Here is a 17,500-nt window from a genome sequence, read left to right on the forward strand (position 1 = left end):
TCTTCATTTGCATATCTCTATTTTTTTTCTCCATTTTTCGGTGTGAAAAGTGTGACGTCATCGCTCGCGGGTTACCTCCGGGATTCGATTTTTTTTTATGGGAGGATTTTCCGATTGTTATTTTTCTATTTTTTCTTTCTTTTTTTTCGTCGTTTGTTTTGTTTCGTTTATGTATTTATCTTTTTTTTCGTCGTTTGTTTTGTTTCGTTTATGTATTTATCTTTCTTTTTTTTTCTTTTTTTTTTTTTTTTTTTTGGTTGTATCCTGTGTCTTGGATTGCTTGGGGTTTTGACTCGTTTTTGAGTTTTCTGTATTTTTTTCTTCTCTTCTTCATTTCTCTCTCTATCTGTCTGTCTCTTTCTGTCTCTCGCTTGCTCTTGCTCTCTCCCTGTCTCACTGTCTCTCTGTCTGTCTGTCTCTCTCTCTCTCTCTCTCTCTCTCTCTCTCTCTCTCTCTCCCTCTCGATCCCTCCCTCCCTCTATTTCTTCTCTCATTCTTTCTCTCCTCTTCCGACTTGTCCGAGAGACGAAAGGCATCCCGAAAGGACTCTCGGTCTCTCTTCATTTGCATATCTCTATTTTTTTCCTTCATTTTTCGGTGTGAAAAGTGTGACGTCATCGCTCGCGGGTTACCTCCGGGATTCGATTTTTTTATGGGAGGATTTTCCGATTGTTATTTTTCTATTTTTTTCTTTCTTTTTTTTCCGTCGTTTGTTTTGTTTCGTTTATGTATTTATCTTTCTTTTTTTTTTCTTTTTTTCGTCGTTTGTTTTGTTTCGTTTATGTATTTATCTTTTTTTTTTCTTTCTTTTTTTTCTTTCTTTCGTCGTTTGTTTTGTTTCGTTTATATATTTATCTTTTTTTTTTTTTTTTTTTTTTTTTTTTTTTCGTCGTTTGTTTTGTTTCGTTTATATATTTATCTTTATTTATTTTTTTTTTTATTTATTTTTTTTTTTTTTTTTTGGCTGTATCCTGTGTCTTGGATTGCTTGGGGTTTTGACTCTCGTTTTTGAGTTTTCTATATATGTTTCTTATCTCCTCCTTCATTTCTCTCTCTATCTGTCTGTCTCTATTCTGTCTCTTTCTGTCTCTCGCTTGCTCTTGCTCTCTCTCTGTCTCACTGTCTCTCTCTGTCTCACTGTCTCTCTCTCTCTCTCTCTTTCTCTCTCTCTCTCTCCCCCACTCGATCCCTCTCTCCCTCCCCCTCTCCCCCTCTCGATCCCTCCCCCCCTCTCTCTCGCTCCCTCCCTCCCCCTCTCCCTCCCTCTATTTCTTCTCTCATTCTTTCTCTCCTCTTCCGACTTGTCCAAGAGACGAAGAGCATCCCGAACTGACTCTCGGTCTCTCTTCATTTGCATATCTCTATTTTTTCTCTTCATTTTTCGGTAAAAGTGTGACGTCATCGCTCGCGGGTTACCTCCGGGATTCGATTTTTTTTATGGGAGGATTTTCCGATTGTTATTTTTCTATTTTTTTCTTTCTTTTTTTTCGTCGTTTGTTTTGTTTCGTTTATATATTTATCTTTCTTTTTTTTTTTTTTTCTTTCTTTTTTTTCGTCGTTTGTTTTGTTTCGTTTATATATTTATCTTTCTTTTTTTTTTTTTTGTTTTTTTTTTTTCGTCGTTTGTTTTGTTTCGTTTATATATTTATCTTTTTTTTTTTTTTCTTCTTTTTTTTTTTTTTGCTGTATCCTGTGTCTTGGATTGCTTGGGGTTTTGACTCTCGTTTTTGAGTTTTTTATATAGTTTTCTTCTCGCCTTCTTCATTTCTCTCTCTATCTGTCTGTCTCTTTCTGTCTCTCGCTTGCTCTTGCTCTTGCTCTCTCTCTCTCTCTCTCTGTCTCCCTCTTCCTCTCCCCCCCTCTCTCTATCTCTCTCTCCCCTTCTCGATCCCTCCCTCCCCCTCTCCCTCCCTCTATTTCTTCTCTCATTCTTTCTCTCCTCTTCCGACTTGTCCAAGAGACGAAAGGCATCCCGAACTGACTCTCGGTCTCTCTTCATTTGCATATCTCTATTTTTTTTCTTCGTTTTTCGGTAAAAGTGTGACGTCATCGCTCGCGGGTTACCTCCGGGATTCGATTTTTTTTTATGGGAGGATTTTCCGATTGTTATTTTTCTATTTTTTCTTTCTTTTTTTTTCCGTCGTTTGTTTTGTTTCGTTTATATATTTATCTTTCTTTTTTTTTCTTTTTTTCGTCGTTTGTTTTGTTTCGTTTATGTATTTATCTTTCTTTTTTTCTTTTTTTTCTTTTTTTCGTCGTTTGTTTTGTTTCGTTTATATATTTATCTTTCTTTTTTTTCTTTTTTTTTCTTTTTTTCGTCGTTTGTTTTGTTTCGTTTATATATTTATCTTTTTTTTTTTTTTTTTTTTTTGTGTGTATCCTGTGTCTTGGATTGCTTGGGGTTTTGACTCGTTTTTGAGTTTTCTGTATATTTTTCTTCTCTCCTTCTTCATTTCTCTCTCTATCTGTCTGTCTCTATCTCTGTCTCTTTCTGTCTCTCGCTTGCTCTTGCTCTCTCTCTCTCTCTCTCTCTCTCTTTCTCTGTCTCTGTCTCTGTCTCTCTCTGTCTCTCTCTGTCTCTCTCTCTCTCTCTCTCTCTCTCTCTCTCTCTCTCTCTCTCTCTCTCTCTCTCTCTCTCTCTCCCTCTCGATCCCTCCCTCCCTCTATTTCTTCTCTCATTCTTTCTCTCCTCTTCCGACTTGTCCGAGAGACGAAAAGCATCTCCCCCTCTCTCCCTCCCTCCATTTCTTCTCTCATTCTTTCTCTCCTCTTCCGACTTGTCCGAGAGACGAAAAGCATCCCGAACTGACTCTCGGTCTCTCTTCATTTGCATATCTCTATTTTTTCTCTCCATTTTTCGGTGTGAAAAGTGTGACGTCATCGCTCGCGGGTTACCTCCGGGATTCGATTTTTTTATGGGAGGATTTTCCGATTGTTATTTTTCTATTTTTTTCTTTCTTTTTTTTCGTCGTTTGTTTTGTTTCGTTTATGTATTTATCTTTCTTTTTTTTTTCTTTTTTTTCTTTCTTTTTTTCGTCGTTTGTTTTGTTTCGTTTATATATTTATCTTTCTTTTTTTTTTTCTTTTTTTTCGTCGTTTGTTTTGTTTCGTTTATATATATATATATATATTTTTTTTTTTTTTTTTTTTTTTTTTTTTTTTTTTTGGCTGTATCCTGTGTCTTGGATTGCTTGGGGTTTTGACTCGTTTTTGAGTTTTCTGTATATTTTTCTTCTCGCCTTCTTCATTTCTCTCTCTATCTGTCTGTCTCTATCTCTGTCTCTTTCTGTCTCTCGCTTGTTCTTGCTCTCTCTCTGTCTCTCTCTCTCTCTCTCTCTCTCTCTCTCTCTCTCTCTCTCTCTCTCTCTCTCTCTCTCTCTCTCTCTCTCTCTCTCTCTCTCTCTCTCTCTCTTTCTCTCTCTCTCTCTCTCTCTCTCTCTCTCTCTCTCTCTCTTCCTCTTTCTCTCACCTTCCTCCCTCTCCTTGGTTAACAGATTTAGGAAGTAGATATAGATAACAGATAAATCAATAAATGTAGGAATATGCAGAAAGTATAAGCGCAAAATGAGTCAGCACATTTCCATTTGCACTTAATTCGCAACTAAATAAAAGCCAAGCAGAAATAATGGATAAATCAGTTGTAAAAATGGGATATGGTTATTTTAAAAAAAGAGGGAGAAGAAATAATGGAAAAGAATAAAGGAATATGTGAATGCAATGCAAATACTACGAAAGGAAAAGCTGGCAACTCACCCCGGAATCTGGCGCATTCCGATTTGCTTAGTCTCTTTTTGAGAGAGTGAAAAAATAGAAAATGATAATAAACAGATTTAAATCAATTAAAAGATATTAAGTATGTGTTTCAAAAATATCAAAACTATGTAAACAAGTATTTTGAGTCAGCTGATTAGAATTTTAAAAAGGGCGAATCGGAGTCCTCTTGAGCCAGGTGTGAGTTGCCAGTTTGTCTTTTCCTGATATTAAACGCACTACAGGGATACTGGTGTAAATAAAAACGTAAAAAAATACAGTGCATGTATTCTCTCTATTTCATTTATTTATCCGTTATTATTTTTTGCGTTTATTGATTCTTTTTCAGTGAAAAATAACATTTGCTCAAGATAACGATTATCATGTTGAAGGTTATATAAATAATGATGATAATATCAATAGTAATCATAGTAATAGTAACAATAATAGTAATAATGGTAATGATAATAATGATAAAAACAATTATGGCGATGATGATGTTAATAATAATTGATAATAATAATAGTAACAATTATGATAAGGATAATAATAACGGTTATAATAATGATAACTACAACAACAATAATGATACTGCTGCTACTACTAATAACAATAATAATACAGATACTGATAATAAATTTACTACTGACGAGAACCAATAACAGCACTAAAATTCAAAACGCACACACGCACACACACGCACACATCTCAGACACACACACATCAACTTCATCTCAAATCTAACAGGAAGTCTGGAGATCATAAAAAAAAAAAAAAAAAAAAAAAAAAATGGAAAGGACCTCATTGCTGTTCCCATCTGTCTTAATTAAAGGGGCGTTGAAGGGGGGGAGGTGGTGGTGGGGGAAGGAGGAGGGGAAGGAGGAGGAGGAGGAGGAGGAGGAGGAGGAGGAGGAGGAGGAGGAGGAGGAGGAGGAGGAGGTGGTGGTGGTTGGAGTCGATGAGGAGAAGGAGGAGGTTGTGGTGGAGGAGGAGGTGGTGGTTGTGGTGGAGGAGGTGGTGATGGTGGTGGTGGTGGTTGTGGTCGTGTTGGAGAAGGAGGAGGTGATGGTAGCGGTGGAGGTTGTGGTGGAGGAGGTGGTGGTGGTGGTGATTGTGGTCGTGGAGGAGAAGGAGGAGGTGATGGTAGCGGTGGAGGTTGTGGTGGTGGAGGAGGAGGAGGAGGAGGTGGTGGTGGGGGAAGGAGGAGGAGGAGGAGGAGGAGGTAGTGGTGGTGGTGATCATGGTGAAGGAGGAGTCGGTGGTGATGAAGTAAGAAGAGAAGGAGGAGGCAGTGGTGGTGATAGTGGTGGTAGTGAGGGAGGAGGAGATGGCTGTGGGGGTGGTGATGAGGAGGTAGTGGTGGTGATAGTGAGGGAGGAAGAGAAGGCGGTGGTGGTGGTGGTGGTGATGAGGAGGGAGTGGTAGTAATAGAGGAGGAAGAAAGGTGGAATAGAAAGAGGAGGAGGAGGAGGAGAGGAAGCAAAAGAAAGAAGGAGGAGGAGAAGATAGAGAACGAATAGGAGTAAAAAGAAGAGAAGGGGGAGATGGAAAAGGTGGAAAAAAGGAGGAGGAATAGGAGGAGGAGGGAAGAGAAGGAATAAATGGAGGAAGAGATGTAAAGCAGGTAAAGACACCAAACGAATTGCCTGAAGAAGAAGAGGAAAGAGAAAAGGAATAAGGGTGGAAACGAATAAAGAAGAGTTGGAGAGGGAAAAAATAAGAAGACCAGGAAACGAACAAGAAAAAGGAGGAAATGGAAAAAAAGAAGAAGAGAGAGGAACGAACAAGGAATGGGGGAAGAGGAAGAAAGAAGAAGAAGAAGAAGAAGAAAGAAGAAGAGTAGGAAACGAACAAGAACAAGTTGGAAATGGAAAAAAGAAGAAGAGAGAGGAACGAATAAGAAATGGGGGAAGAAAGAAGAAAGAAGAAGAAGACCGGAGGGGAAGAATAAGAAAGAACAAGGAGAAGAATGGGAAACGAACAAGAAATAGGAGGAAATGGAAAAAAGGAAGAAGAGATGAAACCGAACAAGGAAGACGGGAAGAGGAAGAATAAAGAAGGAGAAGAAAACCGGGAGACGAACAAGGAAGAGGAGGAGAAGAAGGAGAAATAGGGGGAAGGGAAGGAGATAGATGACTGACCTTGGGAATAGGATCTAGGAAAGCTTAGTCTTCGGTGGATGTCAGTGCTACTCCACTGTCATTTTTGCTATTATTATCATTGTTGTTATTATCATTATTGTTGTTATTATCGTCGTCATCGTCATCACGTCATCATCATCACCTTCATCGTCACTATCATCATCATCATAGTCACCATCATCATCATCATCATCATTACTATCATCATTATTACTGCTACTGTTATTGTCATCTTTAGTATTATTGCTATTATTACCCTCATTTTTGTTACCATTATCATCATTATTATTATTGTTACTTTTATTATTATTATTACCATTATGATTATTATTAATATAATTATTATCGGAATTGTTTTAATCAATATCAATTTAGACTTTTCAATATATTTATGGGTATTATTATCACAGTCATCACTATCATTTTCATTTCAATTTTCATTATCATTATTCTTATTATTGATATTGATATTATTATTAGTAGTATCATACTCATCACTATCATTATTGTTATTGTTATTCATATTCATATTCTTATTATTTTTATTATGATTATCATCCTTATCATTATTATAATCATTGCTATTTTTGACATTACTATCATTGTTATCTTCGTTATTTGTTTTTTCTATTATTCTTTTACTATCATTACGATCATTATTGTTGTTGTCACTATCATTATCATCATTATTATTATATTATCATTATTGTTGTCACTATCATCATTATTATCATATTATCATTATTATCATTATTGTTATCATTTTAATCATTATTATTATTATTATCATTGTGCAATTCTTCAAAACTGAATCTTTTTATTGCATCAGTGACCTTTTTGCCTTGGCGGAGGTATGCGCTCCCTTACTGCTTCTAGTTATCATAATTAGCGTTACCGTTATTATTGGCTTAACAACCATGCTCATTAGTACCATTAACATCATCATTATCACTATTATCATCATTATTTCTTGTTATTATAATTATTATTGTTATTGTCATTTTTGTTGTTGTTACTGTTATTATTATCATTATTATTTCATTAGAAGTTTTGTTGTCATCATTATCATTATTACTATTAATATTATAATTATTATTATATTTTGTATGATGATTATTATTAGTAGTAATAGTAGGATCGTTATTTTTATCATTATTACTATTATTATCATCATCATCATTATAATCATCATTATTATTACTGTTAACACAATCACCATTATTATTAGGATATTACTGTCATTGTTGGTATCATCATTATTTTTGTTATCACCATTAATATCATTATCATCATCATTAGTATCAACACAATTATCACAATTAATAGCAATGATAGCAGCAGAAGTAATACATACGGTAAATTTTAAGGAGCAGCATAACAAAAATTATCACTATCATTATCATAATCATCACTATTTTTAACACTTATTTTTATATCCCGCTTTAATTCCCCAAGCTGCTTGCCCTTAGTAAACAAAATCCCTTTTAGAATGTGAAGAGGCGAAGTCTATCTCGCAAAGTACGCTAAAAGGAAAACAACAACGAAAATAAATATACCAGTAAACGGAATGATAATAATTGATAAATAAATAAAAACTGGCAACTCGACGCGCTCGTTGCTCGTTGTCGGCGCTAAAAATGGTTCAATTAGAGACAGTTTATAGACCATTTACCTAATCATGATTTCGGAGATAGGGAGTTGCATGTACTTCCGGATCCTGGGTATTTGTGGTTATTATAATGACGGCCTGTCATCGTGCATCCGGCAACATGACATTGAAAAGTATGGTTGATGGCCCGCGTTCCGGCTCCTGACATCTGATCTGTTTTGTTTACTTTTTTCGACTGATCCTTTTTGGTTTATTATTTTGCTGGCTGGCTTGCTTGATTATTTACGTGCTTGGAAATATTGTTTGTTGGGTTGTTTGTCTTCCTAATATGGAGAAGATTGTTTGTTCCGCGTTTAAATGGTTGTTGCTTCCATCTATGAGTTATTAGGGATGCTTCGTGGAATTCATTTAGGTCCGTATATTGCTTATGTGTATAATCTATTTTCTCATCGTCAACAACAAAGCTAAACCAAGGACTATCAATATTATCATCTTCTTTAATTGTTTTCACCTTGCAACCTCTTTGCAACGAGGCTTCGAAGAATAAAAAACAATTCTTAACCCCGCGGATCCTCTGACGTGGATATCAGTTTGAGGTTTGTATAACCAACTGTGCTCAGCGTCCTGTCACGGCGGTGTCATTTGTCTTGGACCTCCGCCTCCGCATCTCGCCCATCGGGTCGGCCCCTTTCATCGCGTTCTGAGAAAGGCACGATGATATCCTCGAGGAGTCCGTTAGGTTGACAAACCAACTCGACATATCCTGCTGTTCATCTCAGCCGCGCGGCCGGATGGACTCATCTCGGCTGCCTCACTCAGATCCGGGTGGCTGGCGCCCGCTCGGCTCGGCTGGCCAGTGCCGCCGTGGCGTCCGCGGCTTCTCTTCACTCCTACAGCAGCAGCAACGATGACAACACAACGGCGGCGAGAGCAGCAGTAACTGCAACAATACTAGCAGCAGCAACAATGACAACACAACAGCGGCGAGAGCAGCAGTAACTGCAACAATACTAGCAGCAGCAACAATGACAACACAACAGCGGCGAGAGCAGCAGTAACTGCAACAATACTAGCAGCAGCAACGATGGCAACACAACAGCGGCGAGAGCAGCAGTAACTGCAACAATACTAGCAGCAGCAACGATGGCAACACAACAGCGGCGAGAGCAGCAGTAACTGCAACAATACTAGCAGCAGCAACGATGGCAACACAACAGCGGCGAGAGCAGCAGTAACTGCAACAATACTAGCAGCAGCAACGATGGCAACACAACAGCGGCGAGAGCAGCAGTAACTGCAACAATACTAGCAGCAGCAACGATGGCAACACAACAGCGGCGAGAGCAGCAGTAACTGCAACAATACTAGCAGCAGCAACGATGGCAACACAACAGCGGCGAGAGCAGCAGTAACTGCAACAATACTAGCAGCAGCAACAATGACAACACAACAGCGGCGAGAGCAGCAGTAACTGCAACAATACTAGCAGCAACAACAAGAAAAGTAGCATCAACAGCAGCTGTAGCAATCATAGCAGCAGCAAGGACAATAACTGCAACAACAACAATGAATAAAGCGAAGAAAGGGAAGAAAATTCAACATGAAACAAACTACAAGAACTTCATGATCATGTTCTGATCACCATTTGTAAATAATATACAATGGAAAAGGAAAATAGATAATTGCATGCTCTAAGGAATAAGAAAGAGTTAGAACCTATAGACCTTAGAATAGAAATAGACAATTAAGAAGTCATTATAAACAAACAAGCAGAAAAGCTTAGCACTTTCCTATGCCTTTAAAGTTATAAGATACTGAAGTTTAACTCGGCAACTTAGCAACATGCTAACTTCAAAAGAGAAAGCTAATGTGATTTCTGGTTATCATAGTTATTTTTGGTAGTTATCCTCATTATTAGGTAATTAATTTTTGGGGGGTTATTTTGTAATTAGTTTTGTTCTTACCATTAGTGGCTGGCATTGATCTGATAGGATTTTGTTATTATTGTTAATCTCTTGTCGTTGTTATTACTTTGTCAGTTATTTTTGTCGCCACCGTTGCTTTATTATCATTGTTATTATAATTGTTACCATTATTGTTGTTATTATTATTGTTATTACTATTATTATTATTGTTGTTATTTTCATTATTATTATCAACACTATCATTGTCTTTATTATTATCATTATCATTGCGATTATTATTATTATTATTATTATTATTATTATTATTATTATTATTATTATTATTATTATTATTATTATTATTATTATTATTATTATCATCATCATTACTATTACTATGATTATCACCATAATCATCCTCATCATTATGATCATGTTATTATTATCATAATTATTTTTATCATTATTGGTATTATTATCATAATTTGGTCATGTGATTCTTTCATCACATGATTTCATTTAAATTCACTCTATGCTTTCATAAATATTTATAGAAATGTACACATCTTTCCAATGTACCTCACATCCAGTTGCGTGCGTGCGTGCGTGCGTAAGTGTGTATAGATGTAGGTGTTTGCATGCGTCCATGTGTGTGTGTTTGTGCTTGCGTTCGTATGTTTCCGTGTGTGTGTGTGTGTGTGTGTTTGTGCTTGCGTGCGTGTGTTTGCGTGTGTGTGTGTTTGTGCATGCGTGCGTGTGTGTGTATTTGTGTGTTTGTGTGTGTTTGTGCTTGCGTGCGTATGTTTGCGCGCGTGTGTGTGTGCGTGTGTTTGCGTGTGTATGTACGTGAGTGTGTGTTTGCGTGTGCGTATGTGTGCGTGTGTCTGCCTGCATGCATACGCACACGTGTGTTTGCAAGCACAGAGAGCGGCCATGAGTCAGGCTGGGTGATGCCCTGTGGTTACCTGCATAAGTAGTTTTGCCTTCTGCAATTACCTGGCCAGACCACTGCCCAATACCCACCATTCCCGTCACACCTGGTCTCAAGCACGCACGCACAAGCACTCTCGGTCACCACGCGTGTCACCATGCCTGCCATCACGCTTGTCACCACTCATCGCGCTCGTCCTGATACTCGTCACCACACTCTTCACCATAATCATACTTGTCCTTATGCTTGTCACTATACTCATCACCACACTCTTCACCATACTGATCATACTTGTCACTATACTTGTCACTATACTTGTCACCACACTCTTCACCATACTGATCATACTTGTCACTATACTTGTCACCACACTCTCCACCATACTGATCATACTTGTTCTTATACTTGTCACTATACTCGTCACCACACTCTTCACCATACTGATCATACTTGTCACTATACTTGTCACCACACTCTCCACCATACTGATCATACTTGTCACTATACTTGTCACCACACTCATCATACTTGTCCTGATATTTGTCACCACTCTTCACCATACTGATCATACTTGTCACTATACTTGTCACCACACTCTTCACCATACTGATCATACTTGTCACCACACTCATCATACTTTTCCTGATATTTGTCACCACACTCTTCACCATACTGATCATACTTGTCACTATACTTGTCACCACACTCTTCACCATACTGATCATACTTGTCCTTATACTTGTCACTATACTTGTCACCACACTCTTCACCATACTGATCATACTTGTCACTATACTTGTCACCACACTCTTCACCATACTGATCATACTTGTCACTATACTTGTCACCACACTCTTCACCATACTGATCATACTTGTCCTTATACTTGTCACTATACTTGTCACCACACTCTTCACCATACTGATCATACTTGTCCTTATACTTGTCACTATACTTGTCACCACACTCTTCACCATACTGATCATACTTGTCCTTATACTTGTCACCACACTCTTCACCATACTGATCATACTTGTCACTATACTTGTCACCACACTCTTCACCATACTGATCATACTTGTCCTTATACTTGTCACCACACTCTTCACCATACTGATCATACTTGTCCTTATACTTGTCACCACACTCTTCACCATACTGATCATACTTGTCACTATACTTGTCACCACACTCTTCACCATACTGATCATACTTGTCCTTATACTTGTCACCACACTCTTCACCATACTGATCATACTTGTCACTATACTTGTCACCACACTCTTCACCATACTGATCATACTTGTCCTTATACTTGTCACTATACTTGTCACCACACTCTTCACCATACTGATCATACTTGTCCTTATACTTGTCACTATACTTGTCACCACACTCTTCACCATACTGATCATACCCGTCCTTGTGTTTTTCACCATATTTGTCACTCTACTTGTCACCACACTCTTCACCATACTGATCATGCTTGTCATTTGTCACCATACTCGTCACTATACTTGTTACCACACTTCACCATACTTGTGACCACACCACCATACTTGTCATAACACTCGTCACTATACTTGTCACCACACTTTTCCCCATATTGATCATATTCGTCCTTATACTTGTCACTACACTCGTCACTATACTTGTCACCACATTCTTCACCATACTTATACTCGTCCTTATACTTGTCACCACATTCTTCACCATACTGATCATCATACTCGTCCTTATACCTGTCACTGCACTCGTCACTATACTTGCCACCACACTTTTCATACTGACCATACTCATCCTTCTACTTGTCACCATAATCGTCACCATACTTGTCATCACACTCGTCACTATACTTTTCACCACATTCTTCACCATACAGATCATACTCGTACTTATACTTGTCACTATACTTGTCATCACTTCACCATAATCATCATAGACGTCCTTATAGCTGTTACCATACTCACCATATACCTATACTTGTTATCATACTTGTCCATATTCTTGTCACCATACTAGTCACTATACAAGCCACCACACTCATCACAATACTTATCATACTCATCTTTAAATTTGTCACCATACGCTTATACTTATCATACTCGTCCTTATTCTCGTCACTATACTAGCCACCACACTCTTCACCATACTCATCCTTATGCCTGTTACCACACTCTTCACCACAGTTATCATCATACTATTCACTATACCTGTCACCACATAGTATATTTTTATCCCACTCTTGTTCCATTTTCTGTGAACACCATATTTGGTTATCATGCATGTCACTATTCTCGTCACACTTGCAACCCAAATTGTCACCATACTTGTCACTATACTATGTCAAAACTGTCACTATACTTGTTTTACATTTGACATCTAACTTGTCTCTACTTGTCACTACATTTGTCATCATACTCACTATACTCGCTACCACACTTTTCACCATACCTGTTACCCCATTGGTCATCACCATTGACACCACATTTATCACACGTCACGGCGTTCGTCATATTGAACACCATACCTATCACTGAATTTGTCACGTCATCAAACTCATCACAATAATCAACATACTCATCACTATTCGAAGCCAACTCTCCTATCATCACCCTTATCGCTTCACGTCATCACACCTGTCATCAAAGTCTTCACCATACTCGTCAGCACACTTTTTCCAACGCACGTGTCATCACACTTGCCACCATACGTAACAGCACACCAGTCATCACAATCATCACCATACTCGTCATCACACTTTTTCCAACGCATTTGTCATCACAATTGTCACCACACCGGGAGCGAGAGGTCGTGGCAGTCAGAGGAGCGGGAGGGGAGGGGGGGTAAGGGGGAGGGGGAGCAGGGTGATGGGAGGAACGAGAGAGGAGTGGGGAGGGGGTGGGTGGGTAGGGGAGGAGAGGGAGGAGGAAGTGGGTGGGTGGGAGGGGATGGGGGGAGGGGAGGGCGATGTGTAGGGGGGAGAGGGAGGAGGAAGTGGGTGGGTAGGAGGGTAGGGGGGGGAGAGGGAGGAGGAAGGGGGTGGGTGGGAGGGGATGGGGGAGAGAGGGAGGAGGGAGAGGGGAGGGGGTGGGTGGGTAGGGTATGGGGGAGAGGGAGGAGAGGGGAGAGGAAGGAGGAAGGGGGAGGGAGGCAGGGTAAAAGGGGGAACGAGGGAAGAAGAGGGTGGGTGGGAGGGTAGGAGGTAGGAACGAGGGAGGAGTGGGGAGGGGAGGGGGAGAGAGCTAAAAGGGAGGAGGTTTCAGGGAGGGAGAGGGAGAGAGGGGGGACAAGGCAAAGGAAGGAATGGGGAGAGGAGGGGAGGGAGGGAGGATGGAAGGGGGTTCGGTACAAGGGGAGTGGGTAGCTGGGAGTGGGAGGGAGGGGGGAGGCAAGGGAAGAAGAGTGGGAGGTAAGGAAGGGTATAGATCCGGCTAAGAGTTTCTCTCTCTCCCTCTCTCTCTCTCTTTCTTTCTCCTTCTCTTTCTCCTTCTCTCTCTCTCTTTCTCCTTCTCTCTCTCTCTCTCTCTTTCTCCTTCTCTCTCTCTCTTTCTCCTCTCTCTCTTTCTCCTTCTCTCTCTCTCTCTCTCTCTCTTTCTCCTTCTCTCTCTCTCTTTCTCCTTCTCCTCTTTCTTTCTCCTTCTCCTCTCTCTCACTCTTTCTCCTTCTCCTCTCTCTCTCTCTTTCTCCTTCTCCTCTCTCTTTTTCTCCTCTCTCTCTCTCTCTCTCTCTTTCTACTTCTCTCTCTCTCTTTCTCCTTCTCTCTCTCTCTTTCTCCTTCTCTCTCTCTCTCACTTTCTCCTTCTCCTCTCTCTCTTTCTCCTCCTCTTTCTCACTCTTTCTCCCTCCTCTCTCTCTCTCTCTCTCTGTGTCTCTCTCTCTCTGTCTCTCTCTCTCTCTCTCTCTCTCTCTCTCTCTCTCGCTCTCTCTCTCTCGCTCTCTCACTCTTTCGCTCTCTCACTCTCTCTCCCCCTCTCTCACTCCTTCCCCCTCTCTCTCTTAACTCTCTCCTTCTCTCTCTCTCTCTCTGTTCCTCCCTCCCCCCCCTCTCTCTCTCTCTTTCTCACTCCCCTCTCTCTCTCCTTCTCCCCCCTCTCTCTCTCTCTCACCCTCCCCTTCTCTCTCTCTCTATTACTCTCTCTTACTCTCTCCTTCTCTTTCTCTCTCCCTCCCTCCACCCACTCTCTCTCTCTCACTCCCTCACTCTCTCTCTCTCTCTCTCATTCCTTAACTCTCTCTCTCTCCCTCTCCCTCTCTCACTCAATCACTCTCTCTCTCTCCCCCTCTCTCACTCACTCTCTCTCTCATTCTCACTCTTCTGCTGAACCTGGGTCGTGTGGAGCACCGTTAGAGCCCCGACGTCGCGACGATGTTCCAGCGAGTCGATGTGACCAGGGTTGTTGGCTTCCTGGATAAGCCTGAGAGCCCGTTTTTCTTTTTTAAGCAGTCTGTTGAGGCCGGTGGAAGCTGCAGAAGATTAGGTCAACGAGGCATGTTCTAGATGTGGTCTGATCTGGGACTTGTGCAACGCGAGGATGCCTTGCGGATTCAGGAGGTGAGGCATACGTCGGAGAGCTGTCACCTTCAGAGGCTGTTTTGCAGATCCTGCTGACGTGTCTGTTAAATCTGAGCTCGTTGTCTGTGTCCACACCAAGGAGTGAAATAAAGTCCTCGACTGGAAGGGCGATGTTGTTTATTATCTTGTCCTTCGTGACGTCTGATGCAGCTTGAGAACGGGATACAAACACTGCCTGGGTCTTGTTGGCGGCAAATCTTACTTGCCATTGTGATCCCCAGCCGTGGATTGCTTGTAGCTTCGAATCCATTCCCATTGCTACAGCGTCATGATCCTTACGCCGGTATGAAATAGAAAGGGTACCGTCGTCAGCATATACTGAGATTTCGGGATGTTTCCTAAGCATATCGTCAGTGTAGATGTTCCACAGGATTGAGCCAAGTACAGATCCCTGTGGTACCGCCTCTAGTATCGGGTTCTTCTGGGATGACTGGCCACCGATGACTACTTGCAGTGCTCTTCCAGTGAAGGAATCACCAAAGAGCCGCAAGAGGTTCCTGCTTATGCCTCTTGCTTATAGTTTTGGCGAGGAGCCCTCTGCCACACTCGGTCGAAGGCGCCGGCGATGTCGAGGGCGAGCACCAGAGTAACTTGGTTAGCATCCAGAGCATCCAGTGTTTATTCAGCAGTAGAAGGTCAGTAGTCGATCGGAAGGAACGAAAGCCAAACGGATGGAAATAAGATTGTGTTTTTTCCAGGTGTTCCATGAGCTATTCAGCAATGCTCTTTTCAAGTGGCTTGCTGATGCATGGCAGGAGGGGGAGGGGCAGGGTTCATATGAAGAGGAATCAATCTTGCTTCCTTCCAGAGGGTGGACCAGCAGCTTTCTTCTTCCTCTCTCTCTCTCGCTCTCTGTTTCTCGCGTTCGCTCTGTCTCTCTCTCTTTCTCTCGCTCTCTGTCTCGTTCTCTCTCTTCTATTCAAAAGAAAATGCAATAACAAGTGCATTTACCTTTCTAATCGTTGAAACTTGTATGGTTGTTTCGGTAAAGCATATACTAGTTATATTTTATTGGAAGACACGTTTGTTATCATTTGGGGGAAATTATACTAAATTATTTTTTTTAACGAAAGCAGACTATTGCGTAGAATCAAGAATCTTGGAATATTTTTTTCTTTCGATGCCCAATGGTTTTGTATGCATATTAGTGAATAGTGATTAATCTATATATTTTTTTTCCTGAGACCTACGTTCTTTAGTCACACACACACACACACACACACACACACACACACACACACACACACACACACACACACACACACACACACACACACACACACACACACACGCACGCACGCACACGCACATACACATGCACACACATATATAGCCTTTGCAACAATAACTCACATATGAGTATAGGCATCCATCCTCTTTCCTGCTTCTAAAATCGATCATTTTGCGCGTTGCATAGTGGTTCAATACAGTGTATACACAGATAATACATAACTGTATCCTATCTGCGTGTATTCTGACATTATATGCATTATTTTCAACACCTTTAACGGGAGGAATCATAACCCAAAATTCATCCCAGCTTCTCGATTCAATGGCTATTCTCAAGTGAGAATTCTGTGATCTGTTGGGTTCAAAATATTGTTTTCAGACGCGCGCTCAACCAGACCCGTGAAGCCACCTTGCCATTGGCCTAAGTTTTAGTACAGAAAAGGAGGTTTGTGTCTTATTTTCAAGGAACTTGCTTAGCTTACATACATGGTCTATATTCTCAATGCGGAATGGACAGTGGTCTTACTTAAGACAATTGAACACACACACACACACACACACACACACACACACACACACACACACACACACACATATATATATATATATATATATATATATATATATATATATATATATATATATATATATGTGTGTGTGTGTGTGTGTGTGTGTGTGTGTGTGTGTGTGTGTGTGTGTGTATGTATGTATATGTATATATGTATGTATATATATACATACATATATATATATACATATATTATACATTTTATGTATATTTACATATCATCCCTTACACTAAACAAGTGAAGTAGGCCTAAATCCCGTCGGCTGTGGAGTTCTTAATTTTCATTCATAACTTTTCTGTCTTTTATGTCTACAAATGATCTGTACATTCGGATCTTGTAAATGAAACAAAGAAAGGAAGAAATGGAAAACGAACGACTATGCCAAAGGCCTTTTCGATGCATTGCTTCTTCCGGGCATCTGACGAAACGAAACATGTGGAAAAGACCTTGGTATATTTATTTGTCTTGTGGCTCTTCCCTTCACTGTTTCCGTTGCAGTTTTTTTCCAGCATGGTTCCTTCCGATTAGGATCTTGACTAACATGGGATGACACTTACAAAACGTTTGAATGTTTACACAAAACGTTTGATTGTTTACACTCCGTCCAGTCTCAGGAAAGGAAAAACTGGCAACTCACCGCGATCACTGATTCACCAAATATATTGAGTGGAGAATAATATAGAGATGTAAAGCAGGAAGCATATTGTATAATAAACAACAAGAAAAGCATGGAAACGTAAGAATTAGAGGTCAGCTGATTAGAATATAAAAAGAAAAGGTGAATCGGAGC

At 40.3% G+C, this 17,500-nt stretch overlaps 2 protein-coding genes across 2 annotated transcripts in view; one reads left to right on the forward strand and one right to left on the reverse strand.

Moving 5' to 3' along the window:
- Spg7 (SPG7 matrix AAA peptidase subunit, paraplegin) overlaps positions 1 to 17,500 on the forward strand; it is a 381,604-nt gene that overhangs the window by 259,539 nt on the left and 104,565 nt on the right. The gene's annotated exons all lie outside the window — the stretch shown is intronic.
- LOC138860384 (fibronectin-binding protein PlpA-like) lies at positions 10,512 to 12,338 on the reverse strand. Its single transcript, XM_070117808.1, has 4 exons — positions 12,306 to 12,338; positions 11,870 to 12,139; positions 10,931 to 11,784; positions 10,512 to 10,896 (listed from the first exon to the last, which is right to left on the reverse strand). The coding sequence occupies exons 1-4, from the start codon at positions 12,336 to 12,338 to the stop codon at positions 10,512 to 10,514; spliced, it is 1,542 nt and encodes a 513-aa protein (XP_069973909.1).

This window comes from Penaeus vannamei, chromosome 41 (assembly GCF_042767895.1).
Source record: "Penaeus vannamei isolate JL-2024 chromosome 41, ASM4276789v1, whole genome shotgun sequence".
Taxonomy (NCBI): domain Eukaryota; kingdom Metazoa; phylum Arthropoda; class Malacostraca; order Decapoda; family Penaeidae; genus Penaeus; species Penaeus vannamei.